This window comes from Ceratocystis lukuohia, assembly GCF_044167205.1.
Source record: "Ceratocystis lukuohia strain C4212 chromosome Unknown Supercontig1_pilon, whole genome shotgun sequence".
NCBI classification, from domain to species: Eukaryota; Fungi; Ascomycota; class Sordariomycetes; order Microascales; family Ceratocystidaceae; genus Ceratocystis; species Ceratocystis lukuohia.
In genome coordinates this window covers 4,614,845-4,637,641 of record NW_027263520.1, presented here as the reverse complement: position 1 = coordinate 4,637,641, position 22,797 = coordinate 4,614,845, and the positions used below count along the sequence as shown (strand labels likewise).

Here is a 22,797-nt window from a genome sequence, read left to right as displayed (position 1 = left end):
CGCAAGGCCCAAGCTTATCCGACTCTCCTCAACAGGCCTTTTTGATTCCGCTTCCATCTCTCAACCCTGGATGCCCCCCCCCTCCCCCAACCTGCAACCCTATACAGGTTTAATCATGTGACTCGCTTTCATTTCTCGCATAGTCACGTGCCTTGTCTTCATTTGCACCGAAACCAAGGACCAAGCCTTGTCTCCAAGTTACATATTCGCTTTTCTCGCTTGGCTTCAGGCTCCCTTGTAATCATGGGCAATAGCACTAGTAGCTGGAGCATGACGAAAAGGGGCTCTGCAAAAGCCTCACTTTAATATTTCTCGTCTCCAAGTTTTAGGTTTGTCGTCAAGGTCAAAGCTCCAAGGAGGTGTGGCGTGATATTACGATGATTCGACCGAGATTGTGGCTACTCGTGGCGCTGAAACAGGCAGTATTAAGCGAGAGGGCAGAGACGGCTTCTATCCGAGGGTTAGCGCCACTATACGCTCTAGGGTTATACAGTCTTTTGTTATATCACGTGATGTGCTCATCTCAAACAGGATGAGCCTTGCCGTGAGTCGGATCTGAGTCGAGCATCATGTGTTTAGCCGAGACTCTGCCTCGTAGGTACATTCTCCGCAACAAGTCCACTTTCCCGTCTTGGATCACAAGATTTGGTGCCTTAATACACTAGAGAGTGGCTGACGCAGCGCTATCAACTCGACAAACATCATACGGCATCCTCTTTCCTGTGTCTGAATATGGCATTTACGCAGAAAAAGTTCCGCTCAGCCCGGGACATGGACACGGCGGCCGGCCGGTACCGCCAGGCCATTGGCAGGCACCCGTTCCTACTGTTCGGGCTGCCGTTTTTGTTTGTCATCACAGCTGGCTCATTTGTTCTGACATGTGCCACGGCGGTGCGATACGAACGGCATGACCGCAAGGTCCGCCAGGTCCTGCCGGACAAGCTGGATGATGTGCGGAAGGCGTCTCGCAAGGTGTCGTGGGAAGACGAGTATCAGGTATGTCTATGGCAGAGAGAGTCTAGGATGATGAGGAAAAGGCTGCTCAGCTAACTTGCGCAATACAGAAACTCTGTGCAGACAAAGATCTGGAAAATTGGTCCCAGAAGCGTGCACCACGGCTACCCGGCGAGCCAGATGGCAGAATGTAAAGACAGATGCACTGAGCCAGATCTAGCTGCCAAAGGCTACAAGTGCTGAACTAAAGGCACAGCACAACGACGGCCTATAGAGATAGGCAGACCCAAGCAGGAAACATCCCCTTGCCCAGTCATCTAGAGAATCCCCCTTTTCTTTGTGTCTAGACCCCAGCGTAGAGAACATCACTGCAATGGGCATCGTCACCAAACTTTCTTTTTCAAAAGCCTCACTGTTTCTCATGGTCTCTCAGCTATATGGCCTAGTCGTCTGCTGTCCATCTGACTCTGTCATCCCTTTGCGAAGCCACACCGGATACAAGGGTGCTATGTGCCATCAAGATGATGATTCTTCTGTCTGGACACATCACTGCAATACCAAACTACCGCCAATATACGCTGCTACACGCTATCGCAAGTCACTGCAAGTACCTACAGACGAAACCGCAGCCTGCCCGTCCGGCTCAGGCCACGGCTTCTCCGCTCTCTACAGGCCCGTCCTATCGGCCGAGATGACAAGCGAGAAACACAAGATAGCAGCTAACAAAAAGAAACCAGAAAAGTGGCCCCAACAAAGAGAAAGACATTGATATTAAGGGAGACGCACTGCTAATTAAAGTCAAGATTATGAACTTGTTGTTAGATGTGTCCTACAGCACTCGATGGCTACTACTTCTACACCTCGTCCATCACCCTCGCCGAGAAAGGAAAGACATGAAGGATGAAGAAGACAGAAAAAAAAAGTTCATAAACAGAAGTATTCTTCTTAAATCTTCTCCTCTTGTCTCTCCCTTGCGTTGATAGAATTAATGATCAGCACCAAGTCCATCACATCTTACCAAACTGTGCAAGACGCGAAAAACAAAAGCCCATGACAACTATGAGAAAGACCAATCTGATGATCACATCACGGGGGTGTACTAGATAGCAGCCAGGATGTTTCTTTTGGCTGCATCCCTTGCGCTGCCAGTCCCAACGCCAGGAAGTAGTGGCTTTTCTGAGATTTGGCTTGTTCTATCGTTTTTGTGTCGGAGTAGAAAGGGATAATGTACATACATGCGTTGTCCATGTATGCATTGTATTTGTGTTACGCTAAGCGAGCAAGAGGACCCTGATGATCGCAACGAGAGACATGGATGTGGGCATTTACACATGTATGCGTGTCCTGAGAAAGAGCTGGAGCTGATGCTGGAGGCCGAACTTGATCTAGGCCATCCCCCGCTGCACGTTGCATGCATAATCCTCTACACAGTGGCAGATATGAAGAATCGAGCTAGTTAATTCTCTCAAAATTTTATCGTTACATGCATGACGCAAGGGAGAGCAGAGAAAGAGGGGCTTAGAACCGCTGAGTGTTTTCATGTGATGTATCTGATCTGTGTACTTCGGTTGGGCTCGGATGCCTGTTTGCAGAGTGCGGGCAGGTCCGTAGTGACAAGTCACTTGGTACTAAGCATATCTCAAGGGAACTTGCCGCCCGAGAGCGGCCCCGGACAAGACCGGGACGGAAGGCAGGGGGGAGTGGGGAGCAAGCTTGGAACAGAACAGAACAGAACAGAACAAAGCATACCTGGGATGATACACAAGCCCAATTTCTGTTGTTTTTGTATCTATACCTACAGCGACTTGCAGCTCAAACTGCACCCTTGTAAGCCACCACCATTGCTATGATAATGCTCTTTTACAATGACTCCAATCCAGCATCACCTTGTCGACTCCCACCACGATAGTAGCAGCCAGGACCTGAGACCTGCAGGCTGAGGAATAAGATGAGACGAGGCCAGACCAAGTCGATTGGGTGGTGAAGAGCTACAGAAACAGATACTACTCTATACTCCATGCACTCCACCAAACTATACACTTAGTCCCCTCGCCCTGCATCGTGATAATGCACAATGACTTCATAGCCATGCACATGAGACAGGAACAGGGGCAGAGACAGTCGCCACTGCATTCCAGACACTAGGACAAAATCTTTATCTTCACGCCAGATCCAGACTGCTACATATGTATGAGCACGCGTTTGGCATACATGTTAACACGGATTATCTCTCCTCCCTGACTCTTTCTCCCTTACGCCATCCTTCTCCCTAGCTTTCCTTTTTTAAGGCTTTTTTTTTCGCTGCCCGGCGGTGAGAAAGAAAACAAGGCGCATGGAAAGACGGAATCCTTTAATACCGTCTTACTACATTCTTGAGGTTGCCTTCTGCTGAGCCTGCAAGGGGAAGTGATGCTACACTACATGGGGAAGAGGAGGAGAACAAAGAAAGGGGAAGAGGGCGGATAGCAGATGGGCACAGCACACACCGCTAGTCTTTGCAACGTTTGAGAATAAACCATCTCCTAGAGAGAGAGAGAGAGGAAGGAAGGAAGAGGGAGAAACAAAATAGGCCACAGCAGTGTCATGGACTAGGAGAAAGACCTTTGTTGTTGAGGAATAGGCCTCTTGTTTGCTTGTGTTACAATGAATCAAATGACAGAAATGGCAGCCGCCCTAGTTAAAGTCACAGCTGCTGACAGCTGCCGGCCCACAGTCCCCAAGGGCCCATGACTTTCTTTGCCTTCGACCATTGACGTCACTTGAGAGGTACCTGGGTACCTAGTGACTTCGGTACAGATCAAGATCTTGCCCCATCATCGGCCGCCAATCTGACCGGGCCGACCTCTGCCTTAGTAAGGGCCTAGATATGTGGGCACAGGTGATACGCTGGCGCAGTGTGCTGTGCTTATTATGTCCCGCAGGTCTGGGTCCTTTGAGCACTCTAGCAGGGCAGAACCAGCAGGCCGGAGCTGATATATCACATCATCCATTCACACCATAGCTGCACGAAATTCTAGTCACATCCAACCAGCCCCAATCACAGTAAGCCGAAACCGCCTATCTAGGTATTCAAGACGGCTTGCTTGTCTCTTAATGCTTCCAGGCCGCAAGCCTACGCCCTCCAACACAATAGCCAGGTCTAGGCTTATTTTCTCGTCCGATTCCCCTCTTTCTGGTCCCATCTCCTCAGCATTCATTAATCATTACCTGAAATTTAGGGCCCTGTAGTCTCAGTACTGGGCTCCCATAGAACATAATGCATGTAACCTTACGGCCGAAAGCTTTTAGCAAGAAACAAAGCTAAGCACCAGTCCAGGTAAGCATCTAAGCAAGGCAAGATGGGGCAAGAAGTAAGAGCAAGGGGCAAAGTAATACAAATCAAAGCCAGGCTGGCAGAAGCACAAAAAGAGAAAAGAAAACCAACTGCTTGCCTTAGACCTAGTCCATCCTAGAACCATCATACGTTCATTGTGCATTCCAAATACTTTTCTGGCTCTTGTCCCCAAACTACAGAACTGTCTGGTAAGCTTCCTTAGCTTTAGGTCAGATTTTCAGGGCCTAGACCTCGGTGGTCTTTGTTAGCTAAATGCGAGCAAGCCTTAGCCTTCGCCTAGCACTGGCCCGTGATAATACCCATCCTAATGTCTGTAGTAGTTGGGAGCCCTGGTAAGATATGCATATGCAAGGAACAATGTAATAAATCCAACATGGGCAAAGACAAGAAGGCGGGTAGCAAGCAAGGAGAACCGAATAGAGGGGAAAGTGACAGTGCTTTGTTCAAGTCCCCAAAATTGGCTAGCTAGCTTGCTGGCCAGGGGCAGTCAAGGCCTCAAAATCGAGGGCAAGCCAGTGAAGACTAAAGGGCAAAGCCAGGCCTTGCACGGAGTGAATTTGCATGTCATCTCTTTCCACGTGTCTAGCTCAAGACTAATAGTGCAAGATTCCGGATGTCCTGGCAAGAGCCAGTGCCCTCTCTGTGTCTCCATGTCTGTTGTTGCTAGTATGGTGGTAGCAACAAGCAGTAGGCTCGCCCTCTTGTCTGCTTGCCTCTTCCTGCTTCCTTCTGCTCCTCTCCCGCTGTTCTAAGGCAACAAAGACGAGAGGAGGGAGGGCAAAGGAGCACAGAACTACTCGCAAGTCTGGTGCTACTGCTGCTGCTGCTGCTGCTGCTGCTGCTACTGCTACTGCTACTGCTACTGCTACTGCACTCAAGTCTGCGCTATACTTTGGAGTTAGTTATCCTGATGGACACTACTAAGCGCAGCATCTGGCCTCGTCTCTTTTCTTGTATTCTCTTATATTCTCGCCACTTACTACGCGTTTTTTTACTGCTCTAGGGTGTGTGAACTAATCCAAGCCTTCTAGGCTCGGTCTAACACATGTGCATCAAAGAAAATAGGAATCAATGGAGAAAAGATGAAATGGCCAGTCGTAGGCGGAGGCCACCAAAGAAGAATTTCACGATGGTTTTGTTGGCTCTCTTTTTCGTAGTTTCGCCACAGAGCCTGGACTGGGCCATTTATACCGCAAGGCACAGAGGGCCCGACTGGCGATCGTAGCCTTGTGGCCACATCTAGATAGCTCTACAGCAATCTCAGCAATTACTACAAGTTTCTTTTTTTTTCCTTTTTTTTCAATGCTTGATTGTGCGGGCAATAGAGTGGGGTCAAATAGTTGATTGACAGACAGCAAAGGACGGATCAGTAGAAGCCCAGCCAAGCAAGCAGCAGTGCAGCAGGTCAGAGAAAAGCGGGGCTCGGTGACAATAAAACAAAGAAAAGTGGGGGAAGACAAGCGACCCGCAAGAAGGCCCCCTTCTAAACAAGAACCAACACACAATACAATACAGGACATATCGCTTGCTGTATATGCAAGTGTATGCAGCACGTGAAGCGACCACGTCTCTGCAGTTAGGCCGCTAGCCTCAACCATGAGTAATCCCGGGACAGAACAGATCCACGTCATTTGCATTAGCACTGCACGCTGCATGTTGCGGTCGCATTCGCCTGCATGACAATGCCTGTCATTGTTCTTCCTACCTGTTGCTGTATATCTCGGTGTGCATGTACGCACCCACAACCAGTCAAGTACCCAGGTACTTGAAAGCAACAGGCACAGCACGCAGCCAAGTGCAAAAGTGGGTAGGGAAAAGAGCCCAACAGCATCAAATAGCGTCAAACGCAGGCCAAGCCCAATGTACACCCAAGGTACTTGCTACATTATACCCACCTACAATGGACATGTGCGTACATGTGTACACACTTGCACGTCTCTGGTGTCCCCACTTCTCTATCTTCCATCTCCGCCTCTATCGTCTTCCCCTCTCTTGGCCAATGCGACTCAACAACTTGACAGCCAATACCAAACGTATTCTGCATATTATAGACATACACAAGTACTCGATACCACCGCCACCACTATAGGAAGCGCAAGCCTGTGGCTGGCCCGGGCTATCGTGCACTAAACATAGTAAAATTTATCTCCAAATCATATCAAAGTCACGAGGATTCAAGACGAGTTGAAACAAGATGCCTAAAGGAAAAGGCGTTTGTATATTTCATAAATTTCCTTCTCTGATCTGCCCACTGTGGTATAATAAATCCACCCCTAAAAAGAAAGTGAAAAAAAAAAGAAAAAAGAACTCCGGCTATCCCATAAAAACTACCCAAAGAATACTTTTGCGCCAATGCGAAGAAGACCAGTAAAAAGAATATGCCAGAATTTAAACAAAGGAAAGAGAAATAACTGCCCATACAAGAGGTGGGGGTTGTGGTATATAACGAAAGTAGAGTGATGGGAAATGAAAAGGAAAAGTGAGCGAATGAAGCCGATTAAAAGAGAGAAAAATTAAAAGGAAAAAAAAAAAAATAGATGCGTCCTCAGAAGAGGAGTCAAGAAAAACGAAGGAGAAATGCTGGGCAAGCCCTGCTTTTTTAGTGTGCGGTTCTCAAAAGATTAAGATTTTTAGAAAGTCGCCGGCGACGAGTTGCGGCCAACAAAGCGGAAGTGCGACTCGCTGTGGTCAAAGATACCGCCGCACCGCTTCCAGCCACCGCGGCGGAAGCGCTCTTCAACCGCCGCTTCGTCGGCAAGGATAGGCATCGTCTCACGCTTCCACGGGAAGCTAGGTGCCGAAAGGCCCTTGTCCTCACTTTGAGGCTGGGGATGGGGAGTTGGCGCACGCTCAGAAACAGGCGAGAGAGGGGAGTAGTCGCGGTCCTCCTCAGACTCAGACTCTGGGTCTTCAAGGAACTCGGCCGGGTACGGGGGCAGAGGCAGGGACGGGAAAGGCAGCGCCTTGGTCGGCGGTTGTAGCTGCTGGTGTTCGTCGGCGTTCTCAATGCTGGTGATGGTCACATCGTCAGTGGCCGCCGCCATGTGTTCCGCATTCTCGGTGTCATCAGACATGGATGATGCGATTGTTGACTCAGACCAGTGAGAGCGCTGCAGCGATGGCCTTTGAAGCATCACGGGAGTCTCTACTTCTTCCGAGCTGCTGCCGTAGAATTCTTGCACCAGCTGGCTGTTCTGTAGATCGAAGTCCTCTTCCTCCTCAGCATCCACGTTGTACTCATCTTCTTGAGCCACCTCTTCGTCGTCGCCAATGAAGCTCTCAAAATCTGAGGCGTCGTCGTAAAAGCTCGTCTGCTCCTCGATGGCGTGCACAATCCTCAAGTGTTGCGGCAGGCTGCGAGGCTTTTGCAGAATGATCTTGGTGGTGGAGGGCGAGCGTACAGACATGGTGGATGATGGGCTCTTGGGGGTAGACGGCGTAAACAGATACGGCCGGTCCTGCAGACGAGGGGGGGCGTGGAATACAGGGTGGAAGCTGAGAGGGTCAATGTCCAGTGTTCTGGAGCGGCGATGGGAAGAGGATGAAAATGAAGATGAAGTAGAGGAAATGCTACCAGTGCGGGGAGTTATGGGTGAAAAGAGCGTCGTCGAGGTTGAAAAGGTTGGACTGGGGCTTGAGCTCTGCATGATGGGTGAGGAGATGTTTTGTGTGGAGATGGATGAGTTGCTGGATTTGCGGAGATGAAGCTTGAGAGGCATTGTGAGATAGTATGGTCGGTTGTATGTGTATGTATGTATTGGAAGTGATAGAGGTAGGCTGTATAGTATCACGGAAGATATGGGAGAAGTATAAGACAGAAATAAAATACAAGTCGTTAAATGAAGAAAGTCGTAATAGTAAAAAAGAGACAAGATGAAAAGAAAAAAAATGTACTGTTGGTATTCCCTTGTCGTTGTTGTTGTTGGTTGTAGAAGATGATGATTCAGAAAAGGCAGAGCAAGTATGTTGATAAAAAGTGTGGGTAGACAAAAGGCTATATATCTCTTTTGCCGGCCTCGTTTGCTTCCCTTCTCTCCAGCACGCCGCCCGAGTATGACGGTGAAGCTAGGAGGGGGTGTGTGAGAGAGGAGCGGGGTAGAGAAAAAAAGATACCAAGCAGGGAGATGGGGTGTGAGGGTGTGCGGGTGTGTTGTTAGAGCGGCGACCTGCGGCAAGGGAGATAAAAAAAATATATCGATAAACTCTTATTTATTTTATTGCAGTTTTTTTTTTTTTTTCTTTTTTTCAACGCAGCTGAGGGGTCATAAAAACTAGACGAGAAGGCAGAGACATCTGCTAAGCCCAAACAAGAACAAAACAGACAGCAAGGTGAGAAGAGAAGAAGAATGCCCGAGGAAAAGAATTAATTTAACAAAAAATAGTGGAAAGTAAATAACGAGAGAAATATCCAGAATTAAAAAGAAAGAACAGGAGAAGAAGAGGGAAAGAGACGAAAAAGTAACTGCGACTATGATAGCCAGGAAAAAAGCAACGAGATGCAGGTAGAAAGACGGTCGAGATAAAATGGATGTATATTTTAATGGTTCTCTCGCTATCTTCGCCGCTGTGGTACAGGTGCAGTTCCTGGATTCAGGCACCGTCGTTTGATTCTTTCCGTTTGTTCTTCTTCAATTGGAATGTACAAGACGCATATGTACAAGCCCGGATTATCTAGGTTGCAAAACCCAGCAAGAATGACAAAAATGGACAGAGTCGAACAAAAACGAAAAAAAGATGAGAAACCAAGGAAGATACAGTCAAACGGTGCGAAATTGAAAAGACACGACCGACTGCCATGCAAAGCAGCGGTGAAGACGAAAATTTGCTTCCGTTTGTTGATAGGCGGGAAGGTGGAGAAGAGCTCGTTTGTCCCTACCCTACTCTTTGAAACCAGGCCTCTTTTTGCTGCTTCTTTCTGCTTCTGCTTCCTTTTTGCTGGGTGTTTGTTGGCTACTGGTTGCTGGCTGTTGGCTGCTAGCTTCTGGCCTTTCAGATGGCTGCCTGTCTTGTTAGCTCAGTTTGAATTAGCGCATGTACCTTCTCTTTTGACTTTTGCGTATGCCCTCTTCAGAAGCAAACAGAGAGAAGCGTGGCTTGGGGAGAAGGCTGTCTTCGTCAGCGCTCTCTTTGCTGGGCCTTCTTCTCCTCTATATACTACAGCCTGCTCGGGGGAGCACCAATGGCTTGTGTCTATGATATCTACTTCTAGCTGCTGCCCCTCCACTCGTCTGCCTCTGCCTGCTCTCTGCCTGCTCTCATATGGGCTCTCCCTGCTCTATGCCCATGCCTAAGCTTCAGGAAGCATGGATGCACTCTTATTTGGCTGCTTCCCCTCTTTCTTTCATCATCCAGACCCACCTAGATCCACAAAAAGGAGCGTCGTCTTGCTCTCCGCCTGTTATTACCTTTTGGCTTTTGGTTTGTTTGCAGTTTTCCAAATCGCAAGCTCAACAAGTGCAGGGCTCTTTTTGTTCTTCCTTTCTTCCTCAAGGGAGAAGAAGATATCTGAAAAAAGGCGAGGGCAAACCGGGGCATTGCATTTCAGGTCAAGCTCCGAAATGAAGTCAAACGCGCCTTTCCCTGAGCATATCTCGAGCATAGGCCAGCTGAATCTCTGTTTCTTTTCGGCTCGGTAAGCTGCAACTGAATTGGAATCGTACGTAGCTATCTAATTAAAACGCATTTTGCCCGCCTTCCCCCTCATTTCTCCTCCTCAACAAACGAGCGGGAGCAAGCCTCTTTCCTTTCTTCCTCATCCTTAGGTCTGTGCTTTACCTACAAAACAGGCAATAAGAACAGGAAAACATTTGAGATTTTGAGTGTTTGATGGGAAACAACTAGGGTTGATCAGTCTGCCTTTGCGCTAACCCTTCCCGTCAATCCCCATAACCCAGCGACTATTAACGGCATCAATCAACAAACTCGTCGCAGATCTCGACAGTGGACGACTTGCATTCTTTGCCATCTTCTTCTTTGCTCTTCTGCTGCAACTCCCTTTCGTTTTCCAGCAATGATAATTGGCACACAGAAAGAACGGGAAGAGGCCAATATTATTGACGTTGGCGACAAAAAAAGGAGACATAGAACACAGAACACAGACATCGACTCAAGCCCACAGACTTGGAACAGACAAGACAGCCCAGGTACAGCAAAGCAGGAAAAATAATAGTACCTGCAGCAGCTGCCCATGTCCGGGGTGAAGCATAAGGCATGAGGCACAGTTGGCGAAGAGGCAATAAAGCCAGTTCTCATTTCAGGTACAGATGCAAATAGAATACGGAGGCACAAAGTAACGGAACTGTTCGCGAGGAAGGTAAACATTGTGCACAGGTGTTATATACTCTTGTGCTCCTGTGCCCATGTGCCCATGTGCCCGTGTGCCCGTGTGCCCATGTGCTCATATGCACCCATGTATTTCATGTAACTGGCAACATGTACGATGATGTATACATCGATGGGGCCACCCATATTCCTGCGTGCGACTGCTACATACCATGGCTACATGGCTACATTGCAACCTTTGCTTGCTGTAACCGCGGAATTTCCATATTTTCACGGGTCTCAGTTTACGATTCGACCCAGTATTTAGCTAGCACAATGTAGGAAACATTAGTAACATAAGAAAATAGTCACGACAAAAACCAAAAGTCAGCAGCCATACTGTGCCGAGTCGGATCAGGTCAGGTCAGGAACAAGAGACAAAAGAACTGCTACCATGCGCTCTTTGACTCTGCAGAGAACTAAGCCAATGAGGAAATGCAATCTACAGGCTTTCTTTCATTTCGGCTCATGTGGCGAGTTTATTACCACATATATTGTCTACGTTAACAGACATACCAGAACCTGTAACAAGTGCTAAACCCAATAGGAATGCGGGCGTAGACGGTAGATGGATGGATGAAAACCACAGACGACAGGCCAGTTATACACAGACACCAGACTACAGAAATCAGACTTCAAGACACAGGCAACCAAGGCAGTGTAATATCGCTCCGCTGCTTGCCTGTCTCAATTGGGCCGCGTAACCTGCTCGCTGGCTCCGTGAGGTTTCAGCCTCGCGAAGTTTGTTTGTTTGCCCAAAGACAAAGCGGAATATAGAGGCAAGCTTGGGCGCACGAGTACAGATTACTAAGAGCTGTTGGTGACTGAAAGTATACGAACCTACCACCAAAAGGCGAGGAAAGAGTAAAAATGGACATGGCTGTTGCCTTGCTTTTGCCCTTACTATTTTTTCGCCACCAGGCATGCTCTTTCCTTACTGCTGCTTACCCCTCTTTCCCGCCCACCTGGAACTAGAACAGACACCACATGATGAAGTGTACAATAAGAAATAAAAGTAGCTAATAACTTGCATAGCCCGGCCTCCTAACCACAACCCTAGCAGGCAATCTGCAAGATGACAAGTAGAAAACAACGGGACGTGTTTGAAGAACTTTGTATTGTGCAACAGATCTATTGCCCCGGTATACATATTTCAAGGCGGGACTTACGGGCGAGGTTTGTGCGCTTTCGGTGTTTAAGCAGTAAAGACGTACCTTGGCCAATGAGCTTAAGTTGAATAAGAAAAGAAGAATTTATGTGCATATATTTATAAAGACACGCGCAAAACGTTACGTTCCTTTTCTTTATTTTCCACCTTCGTTTATACAATACCGCCCGCCTGTTGCCAGTGTTTTAAAATAAGAGCTCGAAGAAACATTGAGGGCCGAATAAAGGGTCAGAAACATGTAACAACACACGCTTCTTCAGAGATGCAAAACAGCCTGGATGCGGGTTCAGATACAGGTAAAAAAAAAAAAAAGAAAAAAATGGATGTGTAATAGATGCAGAGGGCTTTTCAAAGTCGTACTGCTTGCACAGCTCTCAGCAAGTGCTCATGCAGCGCAGTCCTAGTACCAAACTTGGGTTGATTGATCGGCCCTGCGATCAATGACGTGCAGTGGTAGCTTTGAGATGTAAATGGTGAAAAAAAAAAAGTGGAGGCAAGATGAAGAAAGCTAGTCCCAGAAGCCTCTGATTCATTGGCCCTGCTAGCCATTCTCTTTTACTGCGCTCAACTTTACTTTGCACGCACTTCGCTCTAGCCTACATACGAGATAATTTAGCTGGTGATGTCGTTTCAAGTTTCAACTCGATCCATCCTACTATAACTTGGCATTAAAAGTTGACCAAGGAAAGGTTTTTACGAACGATATTAGGAACTTATGGCTGGGAAGCATGAGGCTTAGATGTTTAGATGACTAGACTCTGGGCTTAGACAGGGCTTGGATGTTCAAGTTAGCAGGTTAGGGTAGGCAGGCAAGTCAAAGAAGGGTGGGAACAAGCAGAAGGAAGCAGGGGTTTTTTCTTCTTTTCCTTGCCTAGACTCCATTTTTGTCTGCTCATGATAGCTCGTTTCCATCCTCCATCTCTGTTTACATTAGGCTTCTTTATGCAGACAGAAAGGCTCAGGCTTAGGCTTTATTACAACCCACAAGATACCGGGTACTTTTTTTTTTTTTTTTCTCTCCGTCGAGCTTTTATCAAGCTAAGAGGGCTATTTCGGGAAATCAGGAAATCACCCATTCCCCGCTTTTCATTCCTTCCTCTTTTTTCTAAACTCTGGGCGGACGATATGGAGAACCTTCTGCTGTGGATGGCATGCTCTTCTTTCCTTCCACGTATGTAGAAATAAAAGCAGCACTTGCGTTGCCCCGGCTCTTGTGGCCGCGGGATTACAAACCAGCCTAATCAGGCGTCCTCATCTACATGTTTCTCTGCATAGTGCTCATAGCCTAGTGTAGGCTTCCTTGAAACTAACAACCCCCATAAGTGGGGGGAGGGGGGCGAAAAAAAAAAAAAAAAAGACGAGGGAGAGAATAAGGAACAAACCCTAGCATCGAACTGCTCTAAGACCCTATACAAGTGGGAGGCGTCGTCATGAGGCGTCATCGCCTCTCAGAGGGTACTTTAAGCCTTCGCGGTTTCGAATCTGGTCCGTCGTCGTCGCTGTCGTCGTCGCTGTGGCTGTTGTTCGTAACAAAAGTGTAAGAGTCTCTTGTTTCTGTTCGATGTTTTGAACTATCTGGCAGACACACAGGATTGCGTTGCATGAATTGCACTGCACGTAAATGGGCCATTAGAATCTTTTCGCTACCTAGCTTTTCCACGGCTACCCTCTGAGAAAGCCCGCAAGAAAGGCATGTAGCTGCTAGCAGCCGAACATCGGTACATCAGTACATCAGTACATCAGTACATCGGTGTGTCAATATACGAAATCCCAAATAAAATCTAAGAAAATGCGTAGTTACGTATATCACGAAGCACTTCTAGTTTTCTCGTTCCCCATGAACCCTGTTCCTATCCTTCCCTTCCTACTCCTGCCCTCTCGTGGTGCCCGGCCGGGTCCACCTCCAAGGTAACCATTCTGAAGCAAGAAAAAAAAAAAAAAAAAAAAAGGCCCTTGATATTACTTTTCCCTTTTTTTCTCCCTTCCAATCCCAGTCAGTTACATCATTGTTCTCTCTCGGTTCTTGTTCTTGTCACAGAAGAGAAGAAGAATAAAGGAAAAGAAAAAAAAAACACCTCAAAACTTGCTCCATGAGAGAAGGGAAGCACGGCAAATTAATTCAACATGTCAAACGCCGCTGTTGCCGAAGAATGTGCAGCATCTAGCGCTCGGCAGCAAGTTCGCGGCAGGAAAGGAAGGGCTGTTGTTCGATGCCACCTCTAGGCCAACTAGGGCCAAGCCAATGACACATACAGGACTGGTTGTTGTTTTGTTTTGGCTTCCTCGTACTGGCCTAGTCGGCTCTATGCAATGTTGTGTGTAATGCAATTGATACCCATATAACACAGAGCCCGCCGTCGGCTGTTGATGGTCAAGTTAAAGAGGTTCTTTTGATCGCGATCTCTGAAGAATCTACACGACCAAGGGGCCAGTTAACTAGGTCTTACCTTTTTCCCCAGCGTAAACCAGAATATGAAAAATAAGGATGTTATGGCATGTTTTTGTATGTTAGTTTTCTTGGCTTGCTGGTGTTTTTATTCCTTTCCCCCTTTCTTCTTATGTCAAGTTTTTGTTTCATCCATCCTTCTTATCATTCCGCGCATACACACACACACAAATAGGGACTCAACTCGTAGACAAGGCATCACACGAGAAGGCTAGGGAAAGAAGAAGTAACATGCCAATTCACTAAAAGAAAGTAAGAAAGTTCTGAGAGAAGCCAGGCCAATCTAGGCCAGGCCAAGCAATTGTTTAACTACAAGATGACAATATGAGCCCATCCGCCTTCTAAAATCAGGCCATTGAAATGAAGAATAGGAGGCAGGAAGGCCAAGGAGAAATAAGGGCTAGGAAACTACTCGTGTGTTAGTTAAGACTAGCTAACTTCTCTGCTTGCTGCAAATATTGGGATGCATAGAAAAAGAGAATAATACACGGCTTAGTTGAGCCCGAAAAAAAAAGGCCAATTAGTCAGACGGACTGCTTGTAAGTGCAGCCTAAGCGTGCACAAACTTTACTGCTTAGTTTTTCTGCTCAGAGCTTAGTCCTCCTTTAGTGTCAGGAGAAGCTCGTACAGCAAGCCAATCAGTGGCAGTGAATCCAGGGAAACTAAGCAAGACAAGAGCTCTAGACTCTTCTCCTGCTGCCTGTGTACCGCCGCTCTGTTACATACGCGTAGCAAGCAAAATCTGGCGCGAGAATTCTCTCTTCCTTCGGCGTCTTCGTGAGAATTCCTTCTCGCGCTGGCTTGCGACTGCCTGAATAGCAGGTTCCCCTCCTATTCTCCCTGCCCTTGGTGGCTCGCTGGGTTTCACTTTTTGTTCGGACGAGGGGGGGGGGGAGAGGAGGGAGGCCGGAAAGAGTGGAGAACGGCAGACAGAAAGAAAACGAAGAACCATTCTCTATTCCATGCCATGTTTATGCAATGCGGCACAGACAAAGAAAGACTTGTCGTTGAGTGGTTTAGGATACTACGGAAAGATCCAGAGGATTTAGTTAAAATATTCGATGTACGATTTACGATCTCTCTGCTCTTCCCATCCTTGTGTGTTTCCTCTGCTTGGTGCTTGGTGCTTGGTGCTTGGTGTTTGATATTAGAGAAGATAGCGACGCTGTTGCATGCCAACTGTGCACTGCTGAGATACTGATGTGCTGTGAAAAGTGGAGACTTGCGGGGGAGGCCTCGTTTGCCGGTGGTTCATCTGTCGTTCTCTACTTGCTGTGCGCCCCGCACTTAGCTGTATATTTCTGGTATGTCTGGTGTCTGTGTGATGCGCCGCATACTTATGGGCGAGTGTGGGTGTGATAATGTCACCCGACATGGCCCTTCTAGATCGCGGTCTTAGCTATATGAACACGCACATGAAGATTTTTTTCATTTGCTTTTCATGCCATGCAAGTTGCGGCTTGTGGTTGGTTTCGAGATGCGCAGCGCCTGCAGGCAAGCCAACTGATACATGGGCTGCAAGTAAAGTTGCTGGGTGTGAGGTGTGAAGCATGAGGTAGCAGCGGCCCCACATCTCTTTTTCTTCAAAGGCTCGGCCTCGTCGCGCAAAGCCTACTGCGAGCCAGCCGGAGCGGCCAACTGACTTCTTCCAAACCCGCTAGCAGTTAATCTCCTGCCAACTCATTGGCTTACGACAAGCCAGCTCTGGATGTCGTGAAGGACGTGATTAAAATTAAAATCGACAGTTAGGCTCTGCCTTATTTTTAGTTCTTCAGCTACCAAGGTGTGGAGACGTGTTATAGTGCTGAAGTTGAGATCTAGAACAGGCCAATCTGGGAGTGCGGAACAAAATCAAGGTTAGGTTTCAGTGGGAACTACTAGATCCTGCCTTTTCATGAAGTTTTGCGGACTCAAGGGGGTTTGGGTTTATGTGACAGGGTTGGCTCCTAGGAAGTCAGGGTTTGTGTGCACCTGAGTGGTAGGTATGGTTGATAGGCAAACGCTTGGCAAGAGGGAAAAGGGAAGCCAGTTCTCGGTGGTTTGGGGTCTGTAAGCGATAACACCGACTGCACACGGAGAGAGAAGCAAAAGGAGAGAGGCCAGATTTGGAATCATGGAATCGGAAAGAATTCATCCACCAACTAAGTGTGTTAAAAATCGGCGCAATAAATCTGCTTTAGTGCCGGGTTTGTTGGGGGGGGGGGGGGGGTGTTGATCGCGTCTGTGCTTTCTGAACATCTTTTTTTGTTTCTTGATTGGCTTTGGTCTGAACGGGGGTGGTTCTTCCGTTAGTCTATTAGTGCATGTCCAAGTGCTATAGCGTCCTTTCTCCCTCATTCAGAATAGTCACAGGCTCACAAGTCCGCAAGACTTGCGCAGACACACTGGCTGCGGAAAGCGCGAAGTGTGCGAGCAAGACAAGGACAAGGACAAGGACAAGACAGGCGGACAAAAAAAAGGTTGATGATAACAGGCGAAATGCGCGAACTAGCGAGCGGAATAACAAATAAATCGAGACGGAAGAGAAAGGGCCAGGGTCTGAAAAGAAGAACTTACAGTATGCGGATGGGCAATTGGAGAGCAGAGAGAAATAGGCGAAGCTGAGTAAGTAGCGGATGGCACCCTGAAAATAAAACGACAAAAACGTGCGTCAGCCACAAGCGCAGCCACACCCACAGCCGCAAATAACGACAGCAGCAGCAGCAGCAGCAGCAGTAGTAGGAACAGCAACGGCAACAACAACACCTTACACTGTCATCTCCTCGCCCACTTGGCCTTCGTAATCCCCAGAACCTCACCTGTTTCTGCCTTCCCGCGCCCCATCTCCTGACTTTGTCTCCATGTTTCTTGGCCTACTTTCTGGGCTACTTCCCGCTGTCCCGCCCGGCCCAAGGCGCCGTCCGTTTTTTGTTTCCCACGTTTTTTTCTCCCCTCAGCGTTTTGTTTTGCCATGTTTGCTCAGTGCTCTGTGCGTGGCCTACGGGGCTTGTCTCGGGTAGGGCACCCCTAAGGACGAGGGCTTATAGTTCGTTTTACAGCGGGCAGACGGCGCGGGAAGCGGGGTTCTGTGCTTCTTACTCAGTGCATGCCAGATATAGTAACAATTTTTTTGGAGTAGCTGGCGGTGTGGCTAGGCTTAGGCCTGCTTTAGTTGGGCCTGGCCTGTAATGTGAGTCCAAGCTTTGCTGAAAGTGGCTGTAATAATAGAGGCCCTGCTCAGCAAAACGCTGGCCAGTTAATTATCATCCTCTCTAGTGACGATAATTGTTCTCCTTCTGTTTCCGCACTCTCTCTCTCTCTCTCTCTCTCTCTGCATTTTCGCCTTTATCGATATCCCTTCCCTGTTCTTTATTTTTATAGGATCACCGTGAGTCCTAGCACAGCTGACAAAAATAATTTTATCAGAGCTGAGGTTGCGCTCAAATCGTCCCTTTTAGCAGTGCTACCTTGAACAATTTCTACAAGCCATTTTAGCAGGCCAAGAAAAAAGCAAGCCTTTCCCCCCTCCCGGCCTGACCTAGCCAAATGACCAAAATAGCTTAATAAGAGGCCATGGCCTGGTTCTGGGTGTTGACAGGCAGGGGGCGGCCCATGCTCGTGCGTGCACGTAGATGCAGGTGAGCCGAAAGGGGAATGTCTGTTCTGAGAGTCCTACCTGCCCTTATCCTTGACGACCTAGTTGCCCAGGTCAGGCGCAGGCACAAGTGTGAAGCTTAGCCTTCTGCTCACATGGCTAAACAGCGTTATGGTTAGACGGAAATGGCCAGGGCTGGGCTGGACAACCAAGTGCAAGAAAACTCGTCTTATTTTTTTTTATCCGTAGCTTGTTTCTTTGGACTATTCCTGGCCGGCTTGGTCCATGCTGATTCTCGTGATGTTGGCATTGGCAGTATGAGGTTTTATCTATAAAAAAAAACAGCACATTCGATATGAAATACACGGTGCACATGCCCTGTCCTTCCTAGATGGGGATGTGCTGACATAATAAGCCAACGAACGGTTGGTTGCACACCTGCGCCCACCGACTACCACCGACCCAACGGCCTAGTCTATTTACTGTATTTACACGACCCTGGCCTTTCCTCTGATTGGCTTCTAAAAACATCTTCACTGCGCAACTCACTCAGCAAGTCACGGGAACATATATCGACGAACCATCGAGTCTAGCCAAAGGACAGGCAGAATACAGACGACTTGGCTTGGTCTGGCCTGGCCTGACAGGGCCCAGGGTCAAAGGGGTCAGGACCACCGCTTAACCTTCCAGTTCCTGACTGACGAGGTCATCAGTCAGGTCGGTGGGCGAAAATCTTTTTTTATCCTTCTCTTTCCTCGTCTCGCTTATGTGATATCATTGGTGCGGGGGCGGGCTATCAGGTACAGCGACAGACAGTCTTCTATGACTTTGTCAAAGGTACCAGGACGGCTCCTTCTAGACGATAGGAGGGGGAAAACTACCAAGCCCACAAGGAGACGGAGCTACAGGATAGGCCAGATGAAAAAAGGGAAGCAGCGAAATATGCAAGATGCATGATGACAATTACCCAGAGGCAAGGAACGAGAAGCAGTAGGAAGAGAGAAGACAGCAAAAAAAGAAGCGGTGAGGCAGGAAGAGAGGGGGAGTGAAAATTTGAAAAAAAAAAAAAAAAAAAAGCCAACCAAAAACGTGTTGAAGATGCAAGGGTGAACCTGGAGAGAGGTGAAGATGCCCTGCCCACCGCCTGACGCCTGACGCACACAACCAAGATACGAGCTATTGCCCCGTTAGCAAGTGCACCGCACAAAAATCCGTTTTGTTTGACAAAATGCGGGTCACCCTAACGAACCTGCCAATAGCTTCACCTGGGCTGACCTCACCTCAACCTCGGTCCTTGTTTTAGTCTATCTAGTCTACGTGAGCTGACCACCAGCCTGCATACGTGACACTGAAGAAAGCTATAGTGTGACCACCTCTATGCAGCTTGGTATCGTCAAAAGCAGGCGGAAAAGGCAAAGAGAAAGAAGAGGAGAGGAGAGGAGAGGAGAGGAGAGGAGAGGAAAGGAAAGGAAAGGAAAGGAAAGGAAAGGAAAGGAAAGGACAAGGACAAGGACAAGGAAATGGGCTTTGCCATCAACCTGGATAAGAAACCCATGCAACCTCTCAAAAGAAAAAGAAAATAAAAAAAGAGCGGAAATATCTTTAATTACTCCAGGATTGGCCTGATTCAACCCGGCGATGACCCTGCCTCAGTAGAAAGAAGCAAGTATCACATTCCCAAAGCAGAGGCCAAAAAAAAAAAAAAAAAAGGAAGCCTAGGAAGACAGGCGCTTTCTGTTGGTGTATCAGCTCTTTTAGCTGCATAATATGCATGCGACTTGCGCTACTCTTTGACAGTGCTGATATCAGCAGCAGCAGAAGTGGTGATTAGTGATTAAGGGTGCTGCAGTCCCCCAGGGCTTTTGCCATAGTACATGGCAAAGATTAGATTATAGATAGCATGTATCAGCTTAGGTGGCTGGCTCTGTTGCTTCTTGCTTATCATGGGATATGGGATGGAGAGACTTGTACCCACTCCACTTTTTGTCGCTTGAGGCAAACAGGCTCAAATAAACTACGCCGCCCTTTCCCCACGTCCCCTACTCCACGAGCAGGGGGGCGGGGAACAAGAAGAAGGTGCATGTCCATCGCAGCACTATAGATAACGGATACATGCTATCTTAGCAGGAGTGGTGGTAGCAGCACCAGCAGCACCAGCACCAGCATCAGCACCAGGAGACATCGACCTGCCCGCTGTCTACAGCCGCGTCGGATCCAGCTGCTAGACCGCGAAGCTCTCCTGCTGCACGTGCAGCTGCATTCATTTTGCTACATCCCCGTCCTTTCCCCTTTCGATGTTGTCCGTGTCTCAGTCTCCTCCGCCGAGCCCTCCCTTCCGATCCTGCCAAGAGACGGAAAAAGGCTGTTGTTGGTTGATGGCTGTCTCTCTGTCCGTGTGTCTCGTCTCAGTGGCTGCTGTCTGTGCCTGGTGTGTCTGCATGCTAATGGGGGTCTGGCTTGTAGAGAGTATGTATGTCCGCACTTACACAAGCACAAGCAGCAACAACGCGCCAGCCAATAAATATCAGTGTCTTGGACTAGGTCCCAGTCCAGCCGAACTTCCAACGCCTGCTTCCTGCTTTCCCTTTTCCTTCATTTGCCTCGCTCCTCACTGCAAGTCTCATTTCTCGTCACTATCCCTTGCGGCGCCTTCGTGGCTTTGCGCCTTGTTTTACTTGTTCTTCTTGTTTTTTTAGCCTATCAGCTGTAGCTTCCTTTCTTTCTCGCCTTTGCTTTCGCCTTCACCCAATCTGCTCTCAATGCTGCGTGCGTTCTTTTCCTCTCCCTGCGCACTGACTTTCCGCTCTGTTGCGATGATTCCTCTTCTTGCTTGCGTGCTTGTTGGTGGTGGCTGGCTACTGGCTGGCTTGGGGGTAAAGTGACAGTAGGAAATAAGCTAGACCGAGGGCCATGCTTGTAAATAAGATGGAGGCCATCAGAAGAAGGAAAGCCCTTGACAGCCTCCATGTTGCCCTGCACGAAATATGGAAGACGAGGAGGAGGTAAAGTGGCGTCCGCCTAACGATAAAAGTATCAAGCTCATCGAGGACAAACAGCGGGGACGGGGATCCAGTTAGCGATCGTGTACATAGCCCAAGTCACCCAAGCCCTCACACCCATGCACTTGCCAAAATACCTAGTCCTGGTCAACTGATGAGATTTAATCCTGGCTTTTTTTTTTTTTTTTTTAATTTTATTATTTCTTTTTCCTTAACCCTAAGTAGCTACGACTACCGCCCTTGCTGAGAGCGCACCAGCGTCATACGATCATCAATTTGGAATTCTGTACTCTCCGCTTGTCCTGGCCCAGAAAGAACTGGGGAAGAGGCAACTACGTCGTCAGGCCCCATCCCCATCTTTCCGTTTGTGTAGTCTTCCCAACAAATCTCGCTCTGCCCCATCGTATCCTGTCCTTCCTCCTCTTGAATCAGGCCAGATCAGCCTGTCCATCTTTCGCTTCCAGGGACCGTCTGCGTCTTATTTTTGCTTCTTCTTTGCTTTCCGATCTTAAATTCAAGCCAAAATAATCACATGTTATATATACGACTGAGACATTGAGAGAAATGAATAGGGCCTTGGCCTGCCCTTCTAAGCCTTGTTTGCAGCCCTCGCTTTGGCTGGTCTGATCTGACTCTGACTCTCTGCTTTGGCCAGACCAGGGACCACGGCTCTGTTGGCTAACTGGCTGGCTAGTTGGTAATGTTTGGGCGGCTGCTATCATCCCTCGTAGCATGTCTCTCTTCTATACTCTTCAGCGCTGTCAACTTCTTGTTCGACTCCAATTCTGACATAGCGAGATGAGAAGCCCACCACAGCCTGAGGCCCTTTGACAAATTCAGCGTGGGCTGAGACTGAGACAAACAAGCATCTCTGAAGAGCCACCCTGCCAGGGCGGAAGAATCCCACTGGAAAGAGACTCTTGGCAAGCACTGTGGGTTGTTCTTAGGCTTTGCGTGGTTTTCCCGTGGGTTAATACTCGTCCCCGCGCGAAATAGAAGCCGCCTCTGAGTGCCTTGGCCATAGCCGACTCTGCTCTTGGATTGGCACTGTTTTGCTTGTCTGACTTCCTTGCCCTCTGTAAGCCTCGGTATTGTTTCTTCGCATCAGACGCTATCGCCGATACGGACAAATACAAGGCCAAGAGCCAAGATAAAGCCTACACACCCGCTTGACTACATTCGAGCTTGACGAGCTTGACGAGCTCGACAACCTTGGTACTTGGCGAAAATCAATGCCCCGAAGAGGGAAACTTAGTCAGTGGCTTCTTGGACAGCGCCTTTTTTTCTGATTGTCGAGAGAACTAAGATTCCCATTTACACATCCACCCCTCCTCCGAGGGCCGTGCTTAGCATTCCCACCTCATCGGCACGGGCTAGACTGCGTGCCTGGCCAGACGAAAAATGTCTGTCAGTCGCCAGACCGCGGTGAGGCTAAACTTCAATGAGAGGCAAAATCTGACGGCGTAATGATGCGGCCGTAGAGTTTGAAAGAAAGACATGGCCAGACAAGAGTGATGCCTGGTGTTATCTAGACTACCTCTCTAGCTATTCTTTCACATTGCAATTGGCTCTGCCTTCTCTCGGGTCGAAGCTATCAAGCCGCCACTCAACTCTTCTCGTCACCTCCACTACGCCTTGCCCTTATTAGCATGAAATCTGGGCAAGCTTAAAACGAGAATAAACAAAATGAAGGATGACTCTGCTTACAGTTATTGTGGCTAATAGATAGTTGGACTTGCGTAGGATTCTTGAAAGGCTGAAATAGCCGATTTCTTACGTCCGTTACGGAGTGACTCGGAGATTTCTTGGCTTTGGCGGTGTCCCTGAGGGACTCCCATAGACCTCTCCGCCCGACTGTTTCCCTTGAGGCGGGGTGGCGTGGAGTGTGAAAGGATAGCTTCGGAATGAAGCAAGTCCGAGGTCATCCTGGGCTCTTTTCGGGGCTTATTTTCCCCTTTACCTATACTGTGTATATTCATCTTTGCATTTTACACCTACCAG

General features: G+C 48.3%; 2 protein-coding genes across 2 annotated transcripts; one reads left to right on the top strand and one right to left on the bottom strand.

The window, feature by feature from the left end:
- Positions 1-732: 732 nt before the first annotated feature.
- On the top strand, positions 733-1,148 carry HOO65_011142 (Cytochrome c oxidase assembly protein COX16, mitochondrial; the record flags this gene model as incomplete). Its single annotated transcript, XM_071006223.1, has 2 exons — positions 733-996; positions 1,065-1,148. The coding sequence occupies 2 exons, from the start codon at positions 733-735 to the stop codon at positions 1,146-1,148; spliced, it is 348 nt and encodes a 115-aa protein (XP_070862964.1).
- A 5,770-nt stretch (positions 1,149-6,918) lies between these two features.
- Positions 6,919-8,007, bottom strand: HOO65_011141 (uncharacterized protein; the record flags this gene model as incomplete). Its single annotated transcript, XM_070999888.1, has 1 exon — positions 6,919-8,007. The coding sequence occupies one exon, from the start codon at positions 8,005-8,007 to the stop codon at positions 6,919-6,921; it is 1,089 nt and encodes a 362-aa protein (XP_070862963.1).
- Positions 8,008-22,797: the final 14,790 nt, after the last annotated feature.